This window comes from Heteronotia binoei, chromosome 7, assembly GCF_032191835.1.
Source record: "Heteronotia binoei isolate CCM8104 ecotype False Entrance Well chromosome 7, APGP_CSIRO_Hbin_v1, whole genome shotgun sequence".
Taxonomy (NCBI): domain Eukaryota; kingdom Metazoa; phylum Chordata; class Lepidosauria; order Squamata; family Gekkonidae; genus Heteronotia; species Heteronotia binoei.
Window position 1 is genome coordinate 120649279 of NC_083229.1, and position 22547 is coordinate 120671825.

A 22547-nucleotide genomic window follows, 5' to 3' on the forward strand; every position below is an offset into this window, starting at 1 on the left:
GTGCCAAACTTCCGCTCGGCAGAGGGCGGGCACCTCCGTCTCGGCGATTCGCTTCCGCCGGCCGTGTTTTCCTTTGCACCCTTTTCTCCTGCACGGATCCTAGACCTGGCTGCTGCTGCTGCTGCTGCCCGGGGCCGGATGAAACTTTCGCAGGTGAGCTTCAAGGCGGTCCCGAGCCTTCTTTGCAATCGATGGAGCGCGTTCCCTTCCCGCTTGGCCCGGCGGGAAGGCATTCTCCTGTAGGGAAAACGGCGTAGTGGGGAGAGCCAGCCCTGCCTCTAGGCAAAGTAGGTGATTGCCTAGGGCAGGGGTCCCCGACAACTCCGCTTGCAAAAAACCTTTAAGAAAGGTACCTGGATGAGACTCGAACCAGGGGCTTTCTGGTACTCGTTCTTGGCCACTGCACTGCGTTGGTTCTTAGTGTGGAACGTGGGTGTCAGTTGAGTGCAGATGCCGTTATTGTGGGATAGTCCCAGGTGGGCAGCTGTGTTGGTCTGAAGCAGGAGAACAAAGCAGGCGTCAAGGAGCGCCAACCAAGTTTTATTCAGAATGTAAGCTTCGTATGCATGCATACTTGCATTCTTCTTTTGTATGCATGCATACTTCTTCAGACGAGGGAACGGGGTACAGTGAGCAGAAATACATATAGCTGGTGGGTTAAGAGTGTTAAGCTGGTACAAAGTTAGGATCAAGTGGCAAAATAGCGTAATAAATTGGGAGGCTATTTGGTCTGGATAGCATCTGCGTGGGGAATGAATAAAAGTTGCATTTTTTTTTGTAGCAGGAACTCATTTGCGTATTCAGCCACACACCCCTGAGGTATCCAATCCTCCTGGAGCTTACAGTAGGCCCTGTACTAAGGGCCCTGTAAGCTCTTGAAGGATTGGCTATATCAGGGAGGTGTGGCCTAATATACGAAGGAGTTCCTACAACAACAACAAAAGCCCTCTGCAGAAATGGGGCTTAGGGTCCATACAGCAGCATTGAAGGAAATGACAGAGAACCAGTTCAAGCCTTGATGGAGGAGATGGTCATTCGTTTTTAAAAAGGCTGCTTTCAGGTTAGTAATAGGCAAAAGAGTTCCTGCTACAAAAAACGCCCTGCCGTTAGTTATTAAACAGCAAGCCTTTATTAGCATAAAACAGATTTAGCAGTAAAATAGCAATATAAATAATATAAAATCCTAGATTATAGAGTACATAGGGAGCTAATACAGTTATTGTGGGAAACAGCTCTTAGAGCAATCGTTGCCTGCAAACAGTAGGGGTTATCAGTAATAATAATTTGAAATGCATTGTATATACAGGATACCTTTAAGGGATAAAGTTTGAGTCCAATGGCACTTTTAAGACCAACAAAGTTTTATTCTAGGTATAAGCTGTCTTGTGTAGGTGCCCTTCTACAGTTGGCATCTGGAGTTTATACTCAGAATAATATTTTGCTGGTGCCACTGGACTCAGACTGGGTTCTGCCACTTCAGACCAGCACAACTACCCTCCTGAATACATCTAGGGGATGTTAGTCATCATTAATTAATTAATCTAGGGGATTAATTAATCTAGGGGATGTTAGTTATCATGTGCATAACATATGCTTTTAACTTTTTAAAGATGTGCAATGTCTTTCCACGTTGGTCGAGGGTGTCCCCGAGGCAGAGGAGGGGCCGCGGTGAGGGCTTCGACGCAAACCTTTCGACCCCAGAATTTGAGACAGCTTCATTCTCAGCAGCCTTCGGTTCAGTATCCGTACGACCAGCAATCCGTAACTCAGTCTGCCTACCCGAGTCCTCCTGCTGCGACCTACGTGCCTCCTAGGCCGGATTTTGTTCCGTATCCACCGCCAATTCCCCCGTCACCTCAGGGCACCATCAGCCAGTGTCCCCTGAGGCCTCCGTTTGCCGGCCACCAAGTGAGACAGAGTTTCCCGCTCCCTCCTTGCTTCCCCCCAGCTCCACCACCTGTCCCAAACCCTGGCAACCCCCCGGTTCCGGCAAATGCAACCGGGCAAAACGCTTTCCCTTATATGATGCCCCCTCCTGCCATGCCTCATCCCCTGCCCCCACCAATTATTCCCCAGCAGGTTAATTACCAGCCTGTGTACTCTCCAGCCTATTCGCAGCAGACCTTTTCCCCTCCTAACTTTAATAATTACCAGCACAACGCAAACTCTTACCAAAGCAGCGGCACGAATACGAACAGCGGTGGCAACACCAATGCGAATTTTCGACACTCGACTCAGTATGCGGTGGAAAAGCCCCCAAATGAGCGGAGATCTCCTGAGAGGGGAAAACACTATGAGGAGCATCGTCACCGAGACCACTGTCATGGGCACGGAGATCGGCATCGGTCCACCAACCATGCCGAGCGGCGGGATCGAGGGAGAAGCCCGGACCGAAGGAGGCAAGAAGGTAGTCGGCCTAGGTCAGATTACGTCAGGGGAAGAACTCCACCCCGCCACAGAAGCTATGAATGGTACAGGTAAGCTGGTGTAAATCTCTTTTGGGCTGAGATTCGTGTCCCACCCGTTGACCAGGTACATTGTGGGCGTCCAGAGTGTAAACTGTTTTCAATTGCAAAACCTTGTGAGTTTGGTTGGAGTTTCGGAAAATGCTGCAGTCGCGCAGCCTCAAAGAAAAGGATGTTCCCTGTTACATCCACACTTGAGAGGGGATGGATGGAGCGCGATAGCAGGGTCTGAGTTAATAATAATAATAATAATAATGATATTTAATTTGTATCCCGTCCTCCCCGCCGAAGCAGGCTCAGGGCGGCTCACATAGCATAACATAAAATGCAACATTACAATAATAAAAGCACACTGGTTACACAACATATTACTTACAAAATACAATTCACTAGTATATTATTACATTAAAACCATCTAATTAAAACCATCAAATTCGATTCCAGCAAATAGGTTGGTGCTACAGTCTCTATGTTACTCATCTTACAATTTTACGTGGCGACGGCATAATAGGTTCCACATTAAGGAAAAGCCAACTGAAAGAGGGTAGTCTTGCAGGCCCTGCGGAACTGCGTAAGGCTCCGGAAGGGCTGCACCTCTTCTGGTAATTGGTTCCACCAGTGGGGAGCTGGGATCGATTAATGATTCTCAGCAGGGCTTTTTTTTGTTGTTCTAAGGAGATTGTTGTTCTAAAACTATTATATTTTTAAAGATCTCTGTCCCTTTTGGTTGTGGCAGGAACTCCTTTGCATATTAGACCACACCTCCCTGATGTAGCCAATCCTCCTGGAGCTTTCAGTAGGCCCTGTACTTAGAGCCCTGTAAGCTCTTGGAGGATTGGCTACATCAGGGGTGTGAGGCCTAATATGGAAAGACATTCCTGCTACAAAAAAAGCCCTGATTCTCAGCAGTCCTCATTTAAAAAGGCTGGATCTGCTCAACAATCTCTGGTTTTGATATATTTCTTTCTTTCATTATGTTCCCCCCCCCCCCCCTAGAATTAAACCCAAACAAATAATCACCATATAAACTAAATTTGTTGTTCCCGTTTGATCCCTTCATCCGTTATAAACACTTTTACTGTGCTGTATTCTAATTTGCTGCTCACCCTTCACCTATGTGCACCGACTGGTAACATCCATTTCAACGTATCTGAAGAAGTGTGCGTGCACACAAAAGCTAAAACCTTGAATAAAACTTGGTTGGTCTTAAAGTCACCGCTGGACTTGAACTTTGTTCTGCTGCTTCGGACCAACATGGCTACCACCCGAATCTGCCCAAAAGTTAAACAGTGACCTAAATAGGTGAACAGAGATTTCAATACCAGTCTCTACGCTCAAAGTTCCATGTTCTTCCCATTGCCGTATGCCAGCTTTCATCTACAAGGCTCGAGCAAATAGCAATAATTCAGGAGGGGAATTGTCTTAATATATTACAGCAAAAATAAACAGGACTCATGTCCAACTTTAAATATTACCAGAAATTTATTCCAGCATAAGCATTTGTGGACTGCTGTCGCAATTTTATATTCTTTTATATAATTTTTGTGTTAATCTTTAAAGTGTCCTAAGACTCCTGTTTGTTTTTTGCCGGGGTGCAGAGTTGCTCAAAGATATGTCTTGTCTAGCTCTGAATGTATCATCTGGCACCTTGATTAGAGATTGTTATTGTAAAACTATTGTATTTTCAAAGATTTCTGTCCTTGATGGTTATGGGTATTGGACATGGGAGTGTACACAAGTTCATTGTTTTTCACAGCTAAATTGAAAATTATGATGAGAATTAACAATTTATGTCACAGGTTGCAGTAAGCATCGTTCAAGTCTTCTTTTTCAGTACTTTTCAAATATTCACAACTGTGAAGTTGCTCACTTTATGTGGTAGTGAAAACTGATGGCTGCGCACTGACTAGACTGAGGAATAGTGCTACCTATTTGCTTTTCTTATTTGAAGCTATATCCAGTTATGCCAAATTTACCTATTGCTTATCCACCTTACCATACATTTATTAATTTATTTGAAATATTTACAAGCTCCTTTTCAACACCAAAAGCGTTTCCAAAGGGACTTACAATGCTCTCAGACCTGTAAAAAACATAGGCCGTTTTCCCACTGAGCTTAGCTCGGAGCGACGTCCCTCTTCACCGCGCAGCGTCTGCGCGGATTTCCCATCAACTGCTCCGAGGCTGCTCCGAGGAACCAGGAAGTTCCCGACCTTTTGCGTCACAAATAGAAACTGCTAAAAACCAGTTTACGTTAACGACGTAAAAGCCGCGACTCTACTTGGTTACTCGGAGCAGTTGGTGGGAAATCCGTGCAGACGCTGTGCGGTGAAGAGGGACGTCGCTCCGAGGTAAGCTCAGTGGGAAAATGGCCATAGAATCACACCAAAAATGAAAAAGGATTTAATCAGCGGCACATTAAACCCCCACAGGAATCCAGTTATAGCATCCGTATAAGAAAGAAAACGTAATCACCATGTAGTAAAAATGTTATGATCTTTTAGCTCCAGAATCCTTAGACTGGTGATGTATTTTGGATCTCCCCCTTTTTTTTTTAGTATTGGTATTTATCAAAATTGAAAACCAGTATTTTAATATTTCTTAATTAAAATTCTTAAAAGGGACCGACAGAGGGACAGACACCGTCACCGTGACAGCCGACGGTCACCTTCTACAGAGAGATCTTATAGAAAAGATCACAAGAGAACAGGAAGGTAAAATGGGTTACTTTATTTATTTTATTGGATTTATCTCCCGCCCTCCCCGCCAAAGCACATCTGTCCAATTATAAACTTTTGTCTCAGAGATGCTGTTGAGTAGCTGGTTTTTGTTTGCTTTGGGCAGAAGGACATATACTTCCACAGAATTTCTATCCTATTAGACAGTGTCGCTTGACCTGAAAAGTGGTAACAAGTAGAAGGTATACTTTGGCTGATTGGTTGAGTTATGGTAGTTGAGGGTTCATGTGCCCACCAGAGCACACCAGACCTTTCCTTGACACCCAAGGCCAAAGCCACTGTCCAAGCAACTGAAGCGATGATACCACTTCTGAGGCCAGCAAATGGTATGGAAAAGGCGATGGTCACGGCTTATACCAGGGGTCTCTGAGCTGTCTGAGCCTGTGGCACATTTGGAGTTCTGATATAGGGTGATTAGTGCAGCCACAAAATGGCTGCCACATGAGGTGGGGCTAGCCCCATATATGTAGCCCAAGTGTAGGGAAGAAGAATGATCATTTCAAAATATATTGGGAAGAGATGCAATAAAGATGGTAGCTAGCACTGAAACAATATTGTTTTAATCTGCATAGCCAATCAGATCTTCAGTCAGAAATAAGAAGCCTCTACTGGGCAAGAGGCCTCCTTGGCTCCATCCACTGTCTAAAACATTTGATGATCACCAAGAATGGTATTGGCAGGTGCCATGGTACCCATGGGCATCACACTGAGGACCACTGGTTTATGCCCATCATCACCTCTTCTCTGACCTGCTCAGTGTCCATCTGAGAACATAAGAACATAAGAGAAGCCATGTTGGATCAGGCCAGTGGCCCCTCCAGTCCAACATTCTGTGTCACATAAGAACATAAGAGAAGCCATGTTGGATCAGGCCAATGGCCCATCCAGTTCAACACTCTGTGTCACACAGTGGCCAATATATATGTGTGTGTGTGTATATATGTACACACACACACACACACACACATACATACATACACACACACACACACACATTTACTGTGGCTAATAGCCACTGATGGACCTCTGCTCCATATTTTTATCCATGGTGAATCCCTAAAATACTTGTAGCGCCACTGGGACTTACTCCAAGCACATCTGTCCAATTATAAACCTTCTCTCTGCTCCCTCCATTTTTTGATGATGATATTGGATTTATATCCTGCCCTATACTCTGAATCTCAGAACGGTCACAATCTCCTTTACCTTCCCTGCCCCCCTCTACAGACATCCTGTGAGGTAGGTGGGGCTGAGAGAGCTTTTTACAGCAGCTGCCCTTTCAAGGACAACTCCTATGAGAGCTATGGCTGACCCAAGGCCATTCCAGCAGGTGCAAGTGGAGGAGTGGGGAATCAAACCCGGTTCTCCCAGATAAGAGTCTGCACACTTAACCACTACACCAAACTGGCTACCACATCGACATTTTTTAAGTAGATGTAGCATTTTTTTGGCATCAGGGCCAAAAGATTGTCTATTGCTGGTTCTGGGTTTTAACTTCTGGGAACTTTCTCTTGCTTAGAGTAGGTCATAATTTCTTTCACTTCTACCGCTTCTGATTAATTCTTTTCATGCCCAGAACGCATACATGAAAGGGTTTTCCCACATATTATGCTGTGGCAAACTTGGGTACAGTAGACGTGTCTGCAAATGCAAGATTGCTCTTGTGTGTTTATTGCTATGAGGGACCCATGTCACTTCCCTACTCTCAGGCAGATTTTTCCCACCGAAACTTAGACCGATATCACACTAGGGCTTGTTCCAGGTGGAGAGCCCTTTTGTCCCCAGTGCTTCTCTCGGTTTTTGCACAAGCTGCCCCAGAGCTGCGAGTTGGCCCACTGCTTTTTCGCGGCAAGCAGAAACCGCTTGTAAGAGGATCTTGCTTGCTGTGGGAAAGTGGTGCGCCAACTCACAGCTCCGGGGCAGCTTGTGCGAAAACTGAGAGAAGCGCCAAGAGCAAAAGGGCTCTCAACCCGGAACAAGCCTAGGGTGAAATCGGTCTTAGTTCCCATCTGTTTCTGAGCCACCCCTCAGTATTGTGTATTTCTTTTTTTGTTATAAAAGACTTGACTGTTCCACCCTTTGTCAGAGGTTTAGTTTGGCTTTTGGCCCAGTACAGGAAGTTGAAGGAAAACCAGGAGCCCTCTTGTCTTAAACTTTTTGAAATGGCACTTGAGATCATACAACTTTCAATATAAAATAAAAGAATATACAGGGAATATATAGAAGAGGTCAAGGTTTAGAAATGCTGAGGTAAAAAATTATATTTTGTACAGGAATGAATTCTTAAAACCAACAAGAGTGTGTTGTTGTAGCTTATTTCCAGAGATTTCTAGATTTTTCTAGTGGGAGGTATTTTGCTTAGTATGTTTCATCAGTAACTTCACAGAGTTCCCTGGAGACTTGCTCTTTCTTAGAGTGTTTATCTAATTTTCTCCCTTTTGAAATCACAGTTTTCCATTAACTCCTGTGATCAGAGCTACTGTGTGTGCTTGTAGAAAACTGTGGAATTTTGCCTTCAACTGTTTTGGATTCTATTGTGCATATATTTTTAATCTAAAATTATTGAAACCCTGAGAGTTATCCATAAATTTACGTTTCTCTATAACTGCGTATTGACTTGCGTAGGTGAAGAAAACATTGCAAATCAGACTTCTCCCAAAATATGATATTTCTCAGTTTGGACAGACTTACTTTCAGCTGAGTGGCTTTTCAAGTGTTAGATATCCAGTGATGAGCGTAGGAGTTGTTTGTCTGTAAAATATTACGGTGTACTTGAAGGGATAGCTAAAAAAAATGTCAGTAGAGCAAGAGACGTAAATATAAAAGTGTCTTATATATAACGTTACGGTTAAATACAGGGTCCCCAACCTTTTTGAACCTGTGGGCACATTTGGAATTCTGATATGAATTTTAGTCACACAGTGTAGATCTTTGTGCTGTGGTGGCAGCTGCTGCCAAAGCAACATTTAAAAAAAAAATCCTCACAGCCAATCAGAAGTCTTACTGGGCTAGAACCCCACTTGGCCTACCCACTTTCTAAAACCACTTGGTGGATGGCAGATGCCATGGCACTCATGGGTGTGGGAGGGACGGTGGCTCAGTGGTAGAGCATCTGCTTGGGAAGCAGAAGGTCCTAGGTTCAATCCCTGGCATCTCCAAAAAAAAAGGGTCCAGGCAAATAGGTGTGAAAAACCTCAGCTTGAGACCCTGGAGAGCAGGGGAGGGATGGTGGCTCAGTGGTAGAGCATCTGCTTGGGAAGCAGAAGGTCCCAGGTTCAATCCCCAGCATCTCCAAAAAAGGGTCCAGGCAAATAGGTGTGAAAAACCTCAGCTTGAGACCCTGGAGAGCCGCTGCCAGTCTGAGAAGACAATACTGACTTTGATGGACCAAGGGTCTGATTCAGTAGAAGGCAGCTTCATATGTTCATATGTTCATGTTGGAGACAACAAAACAGTGGTCTATATGCGTGAATGAGTTGGGGTCAGTTCTGCCACAAACGGTCGGTCTTGATTCCCTTTCCTCCTCCTTCAGTCGGTCCCCCAGCCAAGATAGAAAGAGACCTCGTTGGGAAGAGGATCGGGAGCAGTGGTCTGAGAACCCCAACAGAGAGAAGAGCTACACCTCCATCAAAGACAAGGAGCCCGAAGAGGCCACCACCACCGATAAGAATGAAGATGACAACGAGGACCTGCTGAAGCCAGTGTGGGTTCGCTGTACCCATTCGGAAAGCTACTATTCGAACGACCCAATGGATCAAGTGGTAGGCGTCTTTGAAGGACTGTGGCAAGCGTCCTCTTCTTTCCTTTTAGAAACTGGGTTGGGGTTGATTCAGGGATACAAAATGTCCCATGGAATGATCATTCCTGGAACCTATCACTTCAGAAAGCAGGTGGTAAATAGCAGGTTTAAAATAAGCCCATTTTTTGGGGGGGGGGGATCAGTCACCCCAGAAAAGGGTCACTCTTTTTCCCATATTTCTAATGCATATATTTTATATTAATCGATCGCTGTAAAAACATGGCTGCAGTAACTTATGCTATCCAGCAGCATAATCCCAAACCTCTGTCCATGCAAGGTTTTGTATTGTAAAATCTGTATCTGTGAGAGAGTAGCACTTGTCAAACTGCAGAATTCTATTAGAAGAAGAAGACTGTAGATTTATACCCCACCCTTCTCTCTGAATCGGAGACTAAGAGTGGCTTGCAATCTCCTATATCTTCTCCCCCCACAATAGACACCCTGTGGGGTGGGTGGGGTTGAGAGGGCTCTCACAGCAGCTGCCCCTTTCAAGGACAACCTCTGCCAGAGCTATGGCTGACCCAAGGCCATTCCAGCAGGTGCAAGTGGAGGAGTGGGGAATCAAACCCAGTTCTCTCAGATAAGAGTCTGCACACTTAACCACTACAGTAAACTGGCTTTGGATGCAAACCTAAGGGTGCTTTCCTAGAAGTAAGCCTCATTGTATAACATGGGACTTACTCAGGGCTTTTTGTGTAGCGGGAACTCCTTTGCATATTAGGCCACATCCCCTTGATGTAGTCAATCCTCCTGGAGCTTACAGCAGGTCCTGTATTAACAGCCCTGTAAGCTCCTGGAAGATTAGCTACATAAGAGGGGTGTGGCCTAATATGCAAAGGAGTTCCTGCTTAAAAAAAAACTATACTTACTTCCAAGTGCACCTGGTAAACGTTGGGCTGAACAGTAATTCCCCCACCATGACATAAAAAGTTAACCTTTCTATTGTTTGTTCTCTCACTACGTGTAAAGTGCCCTTCATGTCTCAGCCGATTTCTGGCGACCCCAACAAAGGGCTTTCAAGGCAAGCAAGAAGCAGAAATGTTTGGCCATTGCCTTCTTCCGTGGAGGCTTTTTTGGCAGTCTCCCTTCCAAGTACTGATCCGGCTTAACTTCTGAGATCTGATGAGTCTGAGCTGTTTCACGTGGCCTCCTTCTTGCTGTTTGTTCTGTGCAGGGGTGGAATTCTAGCAGGAGCTCCTTTGCATATTAGGCCACACCCCTGTGATGTAGCTAATCCTCCAAGAGCTTACAAGGCTCTTTTTTGTAAGCTCTTGAAGGATTGGCTACATCAGGGGTGTGTGGCCTAATCTGCAAAGGAGCTCCTGCTAGAATTCCACCCCTGGTTCTGCGTACCCCAAATATTTATAATTTTTCCGATAATGCAGTAATTTGTACTCCTTTGGAACATAATCCCAGACCTTTCGTCATGCAGGATTTTGTGTTATAAAATGCACACTAGGTGACAAATAACGCCATCCTAAACAGAATTATTCACTTCTACTCCTGCTAAACTCAGTGGGGCTTAGGAATTTGTGACTTTACTAATCATGACACTGCCACCGTGCCATATCCATAATGGCTGATGTCTTTTAAACAGAACAACAGGCGTTATCTAAATATAGTTGATAAAACATGATGGACGTCGTTCAGAGGAACTAGGTGTATAGGCATCAGTCTGTACATAAGAACATAAGAACATAAGAGAAGCCATGTTGGATCAGGCCAACGGCCCATCAAGTCCAACACTCTGTGTCACACAGTGGCAAAAAATGTTATATACACACATACACTGTGGCTAATAGCCACTGATGGACCTGTGCTCCATACACTGTGGCTAATAGCCACTGATGGACCTGTGCTCCATACACTGTGGCTAATAGCCACTGATGGACCTGTGCTCCATATTTTTATCTAAACCCCTCTTGAAGGTGGCTATGTTTGTGCAGCGTTCAGAACTTTTAAACTTATTAATATATGAGATTTGTTATAATCGGATCTATTTCTGAGAACTTGATTATTCTGAAAATCATTCCAGTTTGGTGTAGTGGTTAAATGTCCGGACTCTTATCTGGGAGAACCGGGTTTGATTCCCCACTCCTCCACTTGCAGCTGCTGGAATGGCCTTGGGTCAGCCATAGCTATTGCAGGAGTTGTCCTTGAAAGGGCAGCTGCTGTGAGAACCCTTCTCTGCCCCACCCATCTCACAGGGTGTCTGTTGTGGGGGAAGAAGATATAGGAGATTGTAAGCCACTCTGACTGTCTAATTCAGAGAAAAGGGCGGGGTATAAATCTGCAGTCGTTGTCGTCTTCAAATTAACGAAAAGGCAAACCATACGGCGTGGAGTAAACAAAAATCGGTGAGGAGCAAAACTCTTTCTCTGTTTCAGTGCACAGATGCCAAGAAAACATAACTCATCAAGTTTGCTTCGTGCATCATGCTGATTCACATACGGAAAGCTTTTCTGTACATAGCTTGGAACCATTTATACTGATCACTGTGCGCGATGATTGGTCACCGTACGTGTTTCGCTGTGTTTGAGTACAGCAGCCTGGTGTGCTTACATCCACTGAGTTAGATCTGTGGGATTAGGCCAAGCGTGAACATCTGTGCTTGCTAATTTGTTCACGGGAATGCTTTCTGTTGGACAGGGAAAAAAATTACATATGCAAAAACATGGGTCAGTAGGGTTTTTCTATATAGTGAGGAGAATTTTATCACACATTTCCTTGCTACCTCTTGGTTCTGAACAGGACTGGTGGTGTTCACATGTTAGTCTTCACATCTTGCCCACATGTGAGATAAATGGTGGAAGTGAAATCATCCTGAATGTGTCAAGATCTCTGTGGTTCCTTGCAGCTTGTCAAATGGTGGTTGGCGGTCACCCTTTGTGTTTGGTTTCTGCATGGAGTAGCAGAAAAGAGCAAGAGTCTAATAGTACCTGATAGTAGTAGAAAGAGTCCAATAGTACAAAATTTGTGGCAGGGTAGGAACTTTCTTGAGTCACTGCTGACTTCTTCAGATGGACCAGGGGTGGCCAAATTGTAGCTTGGGAGCCATATGTGGCTCTTTCACACATTCTGTGTGGCTCTCGAGGCCCCCACCACCCCCTCGGCTGGCTTGGGGAAGGCATTTCTCTCTTTAAATCACTTTTCCAAGCCAAGCCAGCCGGTGGCCTGGAGAATGCATTTACAGCTAAAGTTGCTTTCTTTCTAACTCTTCCTCTATCTGTCTAATCTATCTATCTAATATCATCTCCCTTCTTCCCTCCCTCCCTCCATCCTTGTCTTGTGGCTCTGAAACATCTTATGTTCTTCTCCAAGCTAACCAGCTGGTGACTTGGAGAATGTATTTAAAAGTAAAGTTGCTTTCTTTCCCTCCCTCCCTTCTTTCCTCCCTCCCTCCCTCCCTCCCTCCCTACCTGCCTGCCTTCCTGCCTTCTCCTTTCCCTCCCTCCCTCCCTACCTGCCTGCCTTCTCCTTTCCCTCCCTCCCTCCCTCCCTCCCTCCCTCCCTCCCTTCCTTCCTTCCTTCCTTCCTTCCTTCCTTCCTTCCTTCCTTCCTTCCTTCCTTCCTTCCTTCCTTCCTTCCTTCCTTCCTTCCTTCCTTCCTTCCCTCCCTCCCTCCCTGCCTTCCATCCTTCCTCCCTCCCTCCCTCCCTGCCTGCCTGCCATCCTTCCTTCCTTCCTCCCTCCCTGCCTGCCTGCCTTCCACCCTTCCTTCCTCCCTCCATCCCTGCCTGCCTTCCTTCCTCCCTCCCTCCCTGCCTGCCTGCCTTCCTGCCTTCTCCTTTCCCTCTCTCCCTCCCTGCCTGCCTTCCTTCCTCCCTCCCTCCTTGCCTGCCTGCCTGCCTTCCTGCCTTCTCCTTTCCCTCTCTCCCTCCCTGCCTGCCTGCCTTCCATCCTTCCTTCCTCCCTCCCTCCCTGCCTGTCTGCCTTCCATCTTTCCTTCCTCCCTCCCTGCCTGCCTGCCTTCCATCCTTCCTTCCTCCCTCCCTCCCTGCCTGTCTGCCTTCCATCTTTCCTTCCTCCCTCCCTGCCTGCCTGCCTTCCATCCTTCCTTCCTCCACCCCCATAGAACAAATGAGCAGAAACTCACAAGCAACTCCTGCCCTTCCGCAAATGTTGTTGGTCTTTTCAGGTGCTATTGAACTCTGGTCCTTTCCTTCTGCTACAGACAGACCAACATGGCAACTCATCTTGATGTGTCTTCTGCTTGGGGTTCCATGTGCAGTTTTCTCACCATCTGAAGGACTGAACAAGACTTGGCGTTGATGTCTCTGAACTCCCCTTAACTCTCTGTTTTCTGTCCGCTGCGATCCCAAGGGAGATTCCACAGTGGTGGGAACAAGCCGATTGAGAGACTTGTATGAAAAGTTTGAAGAAGAGCTGGGGAAGCGTCAGGACAAGGCCAAAGCTGCCAGGCCGCCGTGGGAGCCGCCGAAGACCAAGCTAGACGAAGATGTGGGTGGGTATTCCACTGGCCGAGGCTTCGGAGCCCAGAACAGATTCTCGTCTCTGTTTATTTATTTAGATTTTATTTCTGTCCCACCCTCCCGTGTCTCACAAGGCTCAAGCTGGGTTATAACAATGTAATATAATAAAATAAATGATTAATATTAAATCAGGATTTAGTAAAATCCAAAAGTGATATCATTTGTAGCACTGATTAATACTGCCACTCCCACGTACATTTCACATCTGTGGATTGTGACTAACAGGTCTTTTTTTTGGTAGAAAAAGCCCAGCAGGGCTCATTTGCATGTTAGGCCACATCCCCTGCCATCCCCGCTGTTTCGCACAGGGCTTTTTTGTAGAAAAAGCCCAGCAGGAACTAATTTGCGTATTAGAAGAAGAATTGCAGATTTATACCCTGCCCTTCTCTCTGAATCACAGCCTCAGCGGCTTGCAATCTCCTTTCCAGCAGCCGCAAGTGGAGGAGCGGGGAATCAAACCCGGTTCTCCCAGATAAGAGTCCGTGCACTTAACCACTACACCAAACTGGCTCTTCCACCGCTGATGTCACCATTGTTTCACACAGGGCTTTTTTGTAGAAAAAGCCCAGGAGGAACTCATTTGCATATTAGACCACACCCCTGGCATCAAACCAGGCGGAACTGCGTTCCTGCTCAAAAAAAAGCCCTGCTAACTAATAATACAGGGGGTGAGTAAAACCATATGAGATGGAGACATGCCAGTGAAGGCCAATGCTGGTAAGTCACCACCATATCAACCATAGGCAGGGTTGGTCCTAGACTGTCTGGCACCCTAGGCAACTTCTGGCATTCTCTCCCCCCACCCCCAACACACTGACAACGTCACAGAGTCAAAAGGGAGTGCCCAATTTGGTGTCTCCAGAAGGTCGGCGCCCTAGGCAGTCACCTAGTTTGTCTAGTGTCAGGGCTGGCCTGGTAGAACATCTCCATTTTATAGGCCCTGCACGGCCTGGATCTCTCTTGGGAAAGTGTCAGAATTTCCGGTGCCAGAGTTGAAAAGGCTCTGGTCGAGGCTAAGCAGCCTTCCTTAGAACCGGGGAACGCCAGCAGGTGCTGGTCCATAGAGCCTAACGCTCTTTGAAGGACATACTGGCAGAGATGGTCCTGAAGGTACGTTGTTCTTAAGGGTCAAGTGGACAAGAAGTCTTCTCTCTCTTCCACCTTGTACTAGCTGCCTTCAGTCTCCTTAGGAGGGGACTGTGGGTTCAGTGTTTGTACAGCTCTGAGGGGCGATGGTGAGCGATTAGGGTTCCTGAAGTCATGCTTGCTTTTTTGCGACCTAGGAAGCTCCAGCGACTCTGATTGCGACTCGGATGATGACAGCTGTTCCAGCAGTTCCGATTCCGAGGTCTTTGACGTCATTGCTGAAATTAAGCGCAAGAAAGCTCACCCGGATCGCCTGCATGAGGAGCTTTGGTACAACGACCCCGGACAGGTATTGCCTCCAAAAAGGGAACCAAACTGTTCACACTTGGCCTGCCTGGATTCTGATCCCAACAAACTGGATGCCAGCCCACGGATTGCCTGCCAGAGAGCCAGTTGTAAAAGATCCTACAGGGCTCTGATGAACATATGAAGCTGCCTTATACTGAATCAGCCCCTTGGTCCATCAAAGTCAGTATTGTCTTCTCAGACTGGCAGCGGCTCTCCAGGGTCTCCAGCTGAGGTTTTTCACACCTATTTGCCTGGACCCTTTTTTGGAGATGCCAGGGATTGAACCGGGGACCTTCTGCTTCCCAAGCAGATGCTCTATCACTGAGCCACCATCCCTCATCTGACTGGCAGCGGCTCTCCAGGGTCTCAAGCTGAGGTTTTTCACACCTACTTGCCTGGACCCTTTTTAGTTGGATATGCCGGGGATTGAACCGGGGACCTTCTGCTTCCCAAGCAGATGCTTTACCACTGAGCCACCGTCCCTCCCCAAATGATGTTTTCAGAGAGCTCATTCCACCAGCGCGGAGCCACAGCCCTAGTCGTAGCTAATCTGGTATCGTTGGGCCAAGGAAGTACAAGGGGATTTTGAGATCCTGACCGTAGTACTCCCTGGGGAACATGTGGGGAAAGGCAGTCCAGTAGGTATGCAGGCCCCTGACCATATAAGGCTTTATAGGTAAGAACCAGCACCTTGAAGCGAACCCGGTACACTATAGGCAGCCAGTGCAGCAGTTTCAGTGCAGCCTGAATGCGCTCCCTCAAGGAGAGACCCAATAACAGCCTGGCTGCATCATTCTGCACCAGTTGCAGCTTCCAGATTTGGATCAAGGGCAGCCCGTCTTGAAACTATTGCAGTAAATCCAATCTCAAGGTGACCGTCACGAGGATCACTGTTGCCAAGTTGTTGCCAGTTTGTGTAGTGGTTAAGTGCATGGGCTCTTTGATTCCCCACTCCTCCACTTGCAGCTGCTGGAATGGCCCTGGGTCAGCCATAGCTCTTGCAGAGCTGTCCTTGAAAGGGCAGCTTCTGTGAGAGCTCTCTCAGCCCCACCCACATCACAGGGTGTCTGTTGTGGGGGAGGAAGGTAAAGGAGATTGTGAGCCCCTCTGAGACTCTGATTCAGAGAGAAGGACGGGGTATAAATCTGCAGTCGTCTTCTCCTACTTCAGATAACAATAGCTCCTTAACTGGTTGCCGTATTTTGTTGGTGAAGTTGGTTCAGACTAACGGGGTCCTCGAGTTGGGCAGCCTGGTTTGGGTTGTGGGTCCTTACTGTGCTTAAGCACCCAGACGCCCTCAGTTGTGGCTGGTCATGACCAAGTCCTGTTGGAAGTTGGCTTCGGTGGGACTTCAGATAACTGTAGTTGCAATTAGTTGGTTTCAGTTGGATTGAAACTTAAGGTCTGTTTAAAAAAACGCTGATTTTTTTTTCAACAGCCAAAACCAAACCAAACGACAGAGAGACAGCAATATTTCCATATAGGGGACAGCACGATCTCTTCAGAAGCATAAAAACAAATACAAGAGACGTTAGAAATGTGTGGTAATTGTAAAGCAGATACGTGCAGTCAGTATTTCAGAAGAAGAAGAAGAATTGCAGATTTATATCCCGCCCTTCTCCCTGAATCAGAGACTCAGAGCGGCTTACAATCTCCTATGTCTTCTCCCCTCACAACAGACACCCTGTGAGGTGGGTGGGGCTGGAGAGGGCTCTCACAGCAGCTGCCCTTTCAAGGACAACCTCTGCCAGAGCTATGGCTGACCCAAGGCCATTCCAGCAGGTGCAAGTGAGGAGTGGGGAATCAAACCTGGTTCTCCCAGATAAGTCCGCACACTTAACCACTACACCAAACTGGCTCTCTCAAACCAGCTTCCGTTGTTTTTAAGTGGAAAGAACCGGCATTCCCAGAAAGACGTAACTACTCAGTGCTTATATATGTCAGGCAAGTCAAAAGTAAATGAGATGATAAAATTTGTTCTTGAACAAGAGCCTTGAAACTGGCTTCCACATACTGAATCTCACGGCGGGACAGAAGAGCAGGTCACTTGGTGTATAGAACCCGCGTTGATGACCAGATTTGTGCAGGCTGAGATGATCCTAATTTTCAAGTCAAAAGCTTATTTACATAATATTAGCTGGTTAGCTATCAGCTCTGTTAGATTTTTCCAAGCATAGAATTTGGATTACCTTCCTGGAGATCTTTATTTCTTTTAAGTGTGGGAATGCCTCCATTGGTTGCCAGCCTAAGAATTCCTCTGAACCAGTTAAGAATTCCTCTAGTTCAGATTTTGGCAGCGCAGTGGCCACCATAGCACGAGGATCTGCACGGCATTACTGAGGTTGAGCTGTGGCAGCCATTTTGTGGCTGGCTCTGCTTCTTGCGGCAGCCATTTTGTTCCTGCCACCACCATGCTGTGTCAACATTCCAAATGCTCCCACAGGCTCAAAACAAAACAAAAAAGTTGGGGGCCCCTGCAGGAAAACATCGTTTAATGTGATGCTTGACCTCAGCCTACACGTGTGTCTAAACCGTGCCTTGCAAATAGTGGATAAGTGGCCTTGGTGCTGGTAATGGTTGACCTCTGGATCAAGAACTTAGATCAAGCGGCCTTCATTAGATTCCTTACTCTTCTGTTGAAAAACAGCAATCAAGTTTGAACGTGCGCCTGTGTCAAAAACTCCTTGAACCTTAAGGAGAAAATTCAGGCAGAACTGTTCTCCCATTCCATAGAGGAGGGTTCTGGGCATACAGTAGGCCATGGGGTGTTGAACTCAGAATATTATGAGGGCCGGATCTGACATAAATGAGACTTTGTCAGGCTGGGCCATGTCGGGGTTGGGCTGAGCCATGTTGGGCCGGGCCATGTGTGTACCTATTTAAGATTAGGTAGCAGAGATATACATTTTATAAAGAACACAGACAAACACACATATATATGTGTGTGTGTGTAAAAGCTTAAAACATTAGCACTCATTGGTTTTAAAGATGATTTCTTTGTATTTCTCCCATGGGATCCAGGGAATTGGGCTAAGGAAGCCCAAAAGACTGGTGGAGGAGGAGCCTCAGCCAAGAGAAGGAAGAGAGGCTTGGCTCAGTAGCTCTGCTTTGCCTGGCAAAGCAAGCTATTCCTCCCCCCTTCCTCCCCAAGGGAGGAGCCTCAGCCAGTGGAGAAAATAGAGGTTTTGCTCTGTAGCTCCTGTGCAATTGAGCAAGCCTTGCAAAGCAAGCTGTGATGCAGAAGGAAGCAGGATATAGGGAGAAGGAAGCAGACGACAGCCAGTTGCTCGGGGGACTGATAGGAGTCTTCTGAGGACTTGATTCGGCCCCCAAACTGCATGTTTGACACCCCTGCTTGAGTAGTCCTTCTGCAGTAGCAGTCAATGAAAAATAGAATTGTTTCAGCTGTTCAAATCCATATCCTGTTTTTTTCCCTTTCTTCCCAACAGATGAATGACGGGCCCCTCTGCAAGTGCAGTGTTAAAGCCAGGCGAACCGGGATCAGACACGGCATCTATCCTGGGGAAGAGGTAACTAGTTACAAGTATCACAACTGGCAGAGAATCCACAGATTAGCACTGTTTACAAGGAGGCCTACTAGTTTAGACTGAACTCGGAGACTTGGGTATCTGTTGTGGAAGTTGAAAACACAGGTGAACGGGGGAAATTATTGGCCTTTTCCCAACTGCATTGTTGCAAAGGCTTAGGTTTCAGGAAGGGATAAGGATTACTGCTGATTTCCCCCCCCTTCAGTTTTGTATTTGACCCCCTAAAGCTGTTCCTGAATAAAATATTACTGGGTTGCCTCAAGAGATGGAAACTGGAGAGTCTTCCGTTGCGAGAGCCCTAGATGTCTGGATACAGGCCAGTGTATAATAATAATAAGGTGTCTATAATAACAGACACCTGGCAACTCTTTCTTTCTTTCTTTCTTTCTTTCTTTCTTTCTTTCTTTCTTTCTTTCTTTCTTTCTTCTTCTTTCTTTCTTTCTTTCTTTCTTTCTTCTTCTTTCTTTCTTTCTTTCTTTCTTTCTTTCTTTCTTTCTTTCTTTCTTTCTCTCTCTCCCCCTCCCTCCCTCCCTTTCTCTCTCTCTCTTTTTTCTTTCTCTTTCTTTTTCTGTTTTCTTTCTTTCTCTTCCTCTCTTTCTTGCTTTCCTTCCTTCCTTCCTTCCTTCCTTCCTTCCTTCCTTCCTTCCTTCCTTCCTTCCTTCCTTCCTTCCTTCCTTCCTTCCTTCCTTCCTTCCTTCCTTCCTTCCTTCCTTCCTTCCTTCCTTCCTTCCTTCCCCTCCCTCCCTCCCTCCCTCCCTCCCTCCCTCCCTCCCTCCCTCCCTTCCTTCCTTCCTTCCTTCCTTCCTTCCTTCCTTCCTTCCTTCCTTCCTTCCTTCCTTCCTTCCTTCCTTCCTTCCTTCCTTCCTTCCTTCCTTCCTTCAACTTCTCTGGGGCAGTGATGCTCTGTATTCTTGTGTGTGTGGGGTATCTGTGGAGGGCTTTTGGAGTTTTGGCTCTGCTGATAAACCTCTTGATGGCACCTGTATGACGCAGAGTGTTGGACTGGATGGGCCATTGACCTGATCCAGCATGACTTCTCCTATGTTATGATAAGATGCTTTAGTGTAAACTGTTGTGGCCATGTTAAAATATTCAGTTGGAGGTTTTTTTTTAAACTAATGCAATAGATCATGTATTCCCAATAGGGTGCCTGCCTATAGGCGTCATGGAAAAGATGTCATCCTTTTGTGATATGTACCAAATATCAGAACTGTGTCCTCAACAAAGACAAAAACTAATGACTGTTGACGATTAATGGCTTTCTGATTTCAGTACTCCCCTTTTTTCTGTATCCCCTTTTTTTGTTACACAAAATTTAATCCTCCCATCTTCTTTTAATTATACCACGACTATAGGATTCTCTTTAGATGACCGTTCTCTGTGTCTCCTTTTATTGGCATTCCCCCTGGCTAACTATGCTGTTCTTTTTTATTATTCTTTCTGTATAGCCTATTAAACCTTGTCGGCCGATGACCAACAATGCCGGAAGGTTGTACCACTACCGCATTACAGTGTCACCTCCTACAAACTTCTTAGTAAGTACCGCATGGAACAGCAAGAGCCTGCAGACTCCTTTTTGCTTTCCTGTGGATCCTAATGAGAGGATGCTCCGACTTTTAATCTTGTCTCTTTAGACAGACCGGCCAACTGTCATAGAGTATGATGACCACGAATACATCTTCGAGGGCTTCTCCATGTTTGCCCATGCTCCTCTCACCAATGTAAGCCAGCCTTCTGATTTATATCCGTCTTTACTTTTGCTTCTTACTGTTCTTACAACCTAAGTCATAAACACCAAACCCTCATCTGATCGGAGGAGAAGCTAGAAGTTGGTTATTATGTAACTTAACAGCAACTGCCAAAAATTCTGCCAGGTGCAGAATGGTTTATCTTTATCTTTATATCTTTGAGTAGCCAGGATGGTTTCGCTTCTGGAGAAAGAGAGTTCTGATGAAATAACGAGAAGATCAGTTCTGCTCTTGGTTCTTAGCAGGGCTTTTTTTGTAGCAGGAACTCCTTTGCCTATTAGGCCACACACCCCTGATGTAGCCAATCCTCCTGGAGCTTACAGTAGGCCCTGTACAAAGAGCCCGGTACGCTCTTGGAGAATTGGCTACACCAGGGGGGGAGTGGCCTAATATGCAAAGGAGTTCCTGCTACAAAAAAAGCCCTGGTTCTGAGAATTTAGGACAATTAAAAAATGTGGTCAGCAGAATCAGTCTTGTTGCTGCCACACTTGTAGAGTTTTATCTGAGTATGGAATTCCATTGAGTCTTCCTAGTGTCACTGCTGAAGGTAGAACATTCAGGCGTGCTATCATAGAAACCCTTCTATACTTTGGAGTAATTAATTCAGATAATTTGGCATTTTTGTTGTAAAAAAGGCTGAGCACACTTTTTTGTTGTAGGGAAGGATATGGACTCTGTGTCAGCATATGCTTGCTAGGAATACTTCAGGCTGGAGTCTAATGCAACTGACAGTTCCTGATCTTTGACAGTTTCTGACAGCTTCCCTTGGCAGGTGCAAACCAGTTCTGTCCAGAGGACTTGTGCTTAGGCGGAATGACTCAGCACTGTGTGCTGATTGGTGCTTGTAAATAGCTATGTGTATATAACTGGGAAGAGTCTGTACAGTGTATCCTCTGCTATCGTATGTGTTGTCTGGCGAAGCACTTTGGTCCAGTGTATACCAGGACAACTATAACTTGTCTATCTGTAAATAAATGTATATAGTTAAGCACAAGTCTGTGCTGTATATTCTTAAGCCTCTTGAACCCAGAGCATACCAGTGAATACGCCGACACTCTGATCGGTGTGCTCTCGTAATCAAAGTTCCTAAGAAGGGGATGTCAAACGTGTGGCCTGGACTCCATTGGTTGTTGTAGATTTTCTGGCTGCATGGCCATCGTCTTGGCATTGTGAGACCTGACGTTTTGCCAGCAACTGTGACTGGCATCCTTAGAGGTTTAACCCCCAAAAACTGGAGTTCTCTCTGGGTTAAACTGAGAAGAAATTGATAGGCAGGTAATTTATATCTACTCAGGCAGGTGGGGTAGGGCTGAGTCATTATCCCATAGGAGTTTCCTGGGCATTTGGAGATGAACTGTAATTCTGGGGGGACCCCCCTACCCCTACCCCCGGTTCCATCTGGGGGCTGGCATCCTTAATTCTGGTTGAAATGCTGTTTTCTGCAGGAGCCTCTCTTGGTATGGTTGCATCTTCAGTTGCCAGTAGAGGGCAGTGTTTGCTAAATGCTTTCTTTTCGTTTTGTATGGTCAGAGGGTGTTTTTAAAAAATTGAAATCTCCTTGATAGTGTATCAAAATACAACAAAATACTGTGAAGGTGCTGAGAGCATCTCACTTGAAACCAAACCTGTATTCTGTGCTTTTTTCCAGATTCCTCTGTGTAAAGTCATCAGATTCAACATCGATTATACAATTCATTTCATCGAGGAGATGATACCCGAAGTAAGTTTTCTGACAGATGAGTCCAAGCATCTGTTTGCTTGGTGAGGCACCCAGATTATTTTAGACTGTGGTTTGTGCATAATTCTGCCCGTCTTGCGTGGCTGGGTGAGTGTTTGTAATTAAAAAGCGTGCTGTCCTGGAATGCTGATATGAAAATATAATACAGGCGGGGTTTTTTTTTTGTAGCAGGACCTCCTTTGCATCAGACACACCTGATGTAGCCAGTCCTCCTGGAGTTTACAGTAGGTCCTGTACGAAGAGCCCTGTAAGCTCTTGGAGAATTGGCTACATCAGGAGAGTGGGGCCTAATATGCAAAGGAGTTCCTGCTACAAAAAGAGCCCTGAATGCAGGAAAGAATAAAATGAGCTAAGTAAATGTCTTTGTAAGGGCCAGCCAATAATTTTAGTTACTTTCCAGAAGGCTGTAGCACTTGCAGAGCCGGGCTATCGAGGTTCAAAGACCCACAGTGCCATGGAAGCTTGCCGGATGACTTTGGGCCTGGCGCTTTCTCTCTGCCGAGCATACCTCACAAGGTTGTTGTGACGATAAAGAAGGGGATAGAATCATGGAGTTGGAAGGGCCCTCCAGGGTCATCCAGTCCA

At 46.1% G+C, this 22547-nt stretch overlaps 1 protein-coding gene across 1 annotated transcript in view; it reads left to right on the plus strand.

The window, feature by feature from the left end:
• Positions 1-66: 66 nt before the first annotated feature.
• The window catches only part of DROSHA (drosha ribonuclease III), a 168217-nt gene continuing 145736 nt past the window's right edge, over positions 67-22547 (plus strand). The window contains exons 1-10 of the mRNA XM_060244291.1: positions 67-153; positions 1611-2477; positions 5087-5179; positions 8736-8964; positions 13325-13466; positions 14778-14929; positions 18378-18458; positions 19925-20011; positions 20111-20197; positions 21873-21944. Coding sequence (XP_060100274.1) covers positions 1618-2477; positions 5087-5179; positions 8736-8964; positions 13325-13466; positions 14778-14929; positions 18378-18458; positions 19925-20011; positions 20111-20197; positions 21873-21944 — 1803 coding nt within the window. The 5' untranslated portion in view covers positions 67-153; positions 1611-1617. The remainder of the gene's footprint in view (positions 154-1610; positions 2478-5086; positions 5180-8735; positions 8965-13324; positions 13467-14777; positions 14930-18377; positions 18459-19924; positions 20012-20110; positions 20198-21872; positions 21945-22547) is intronic.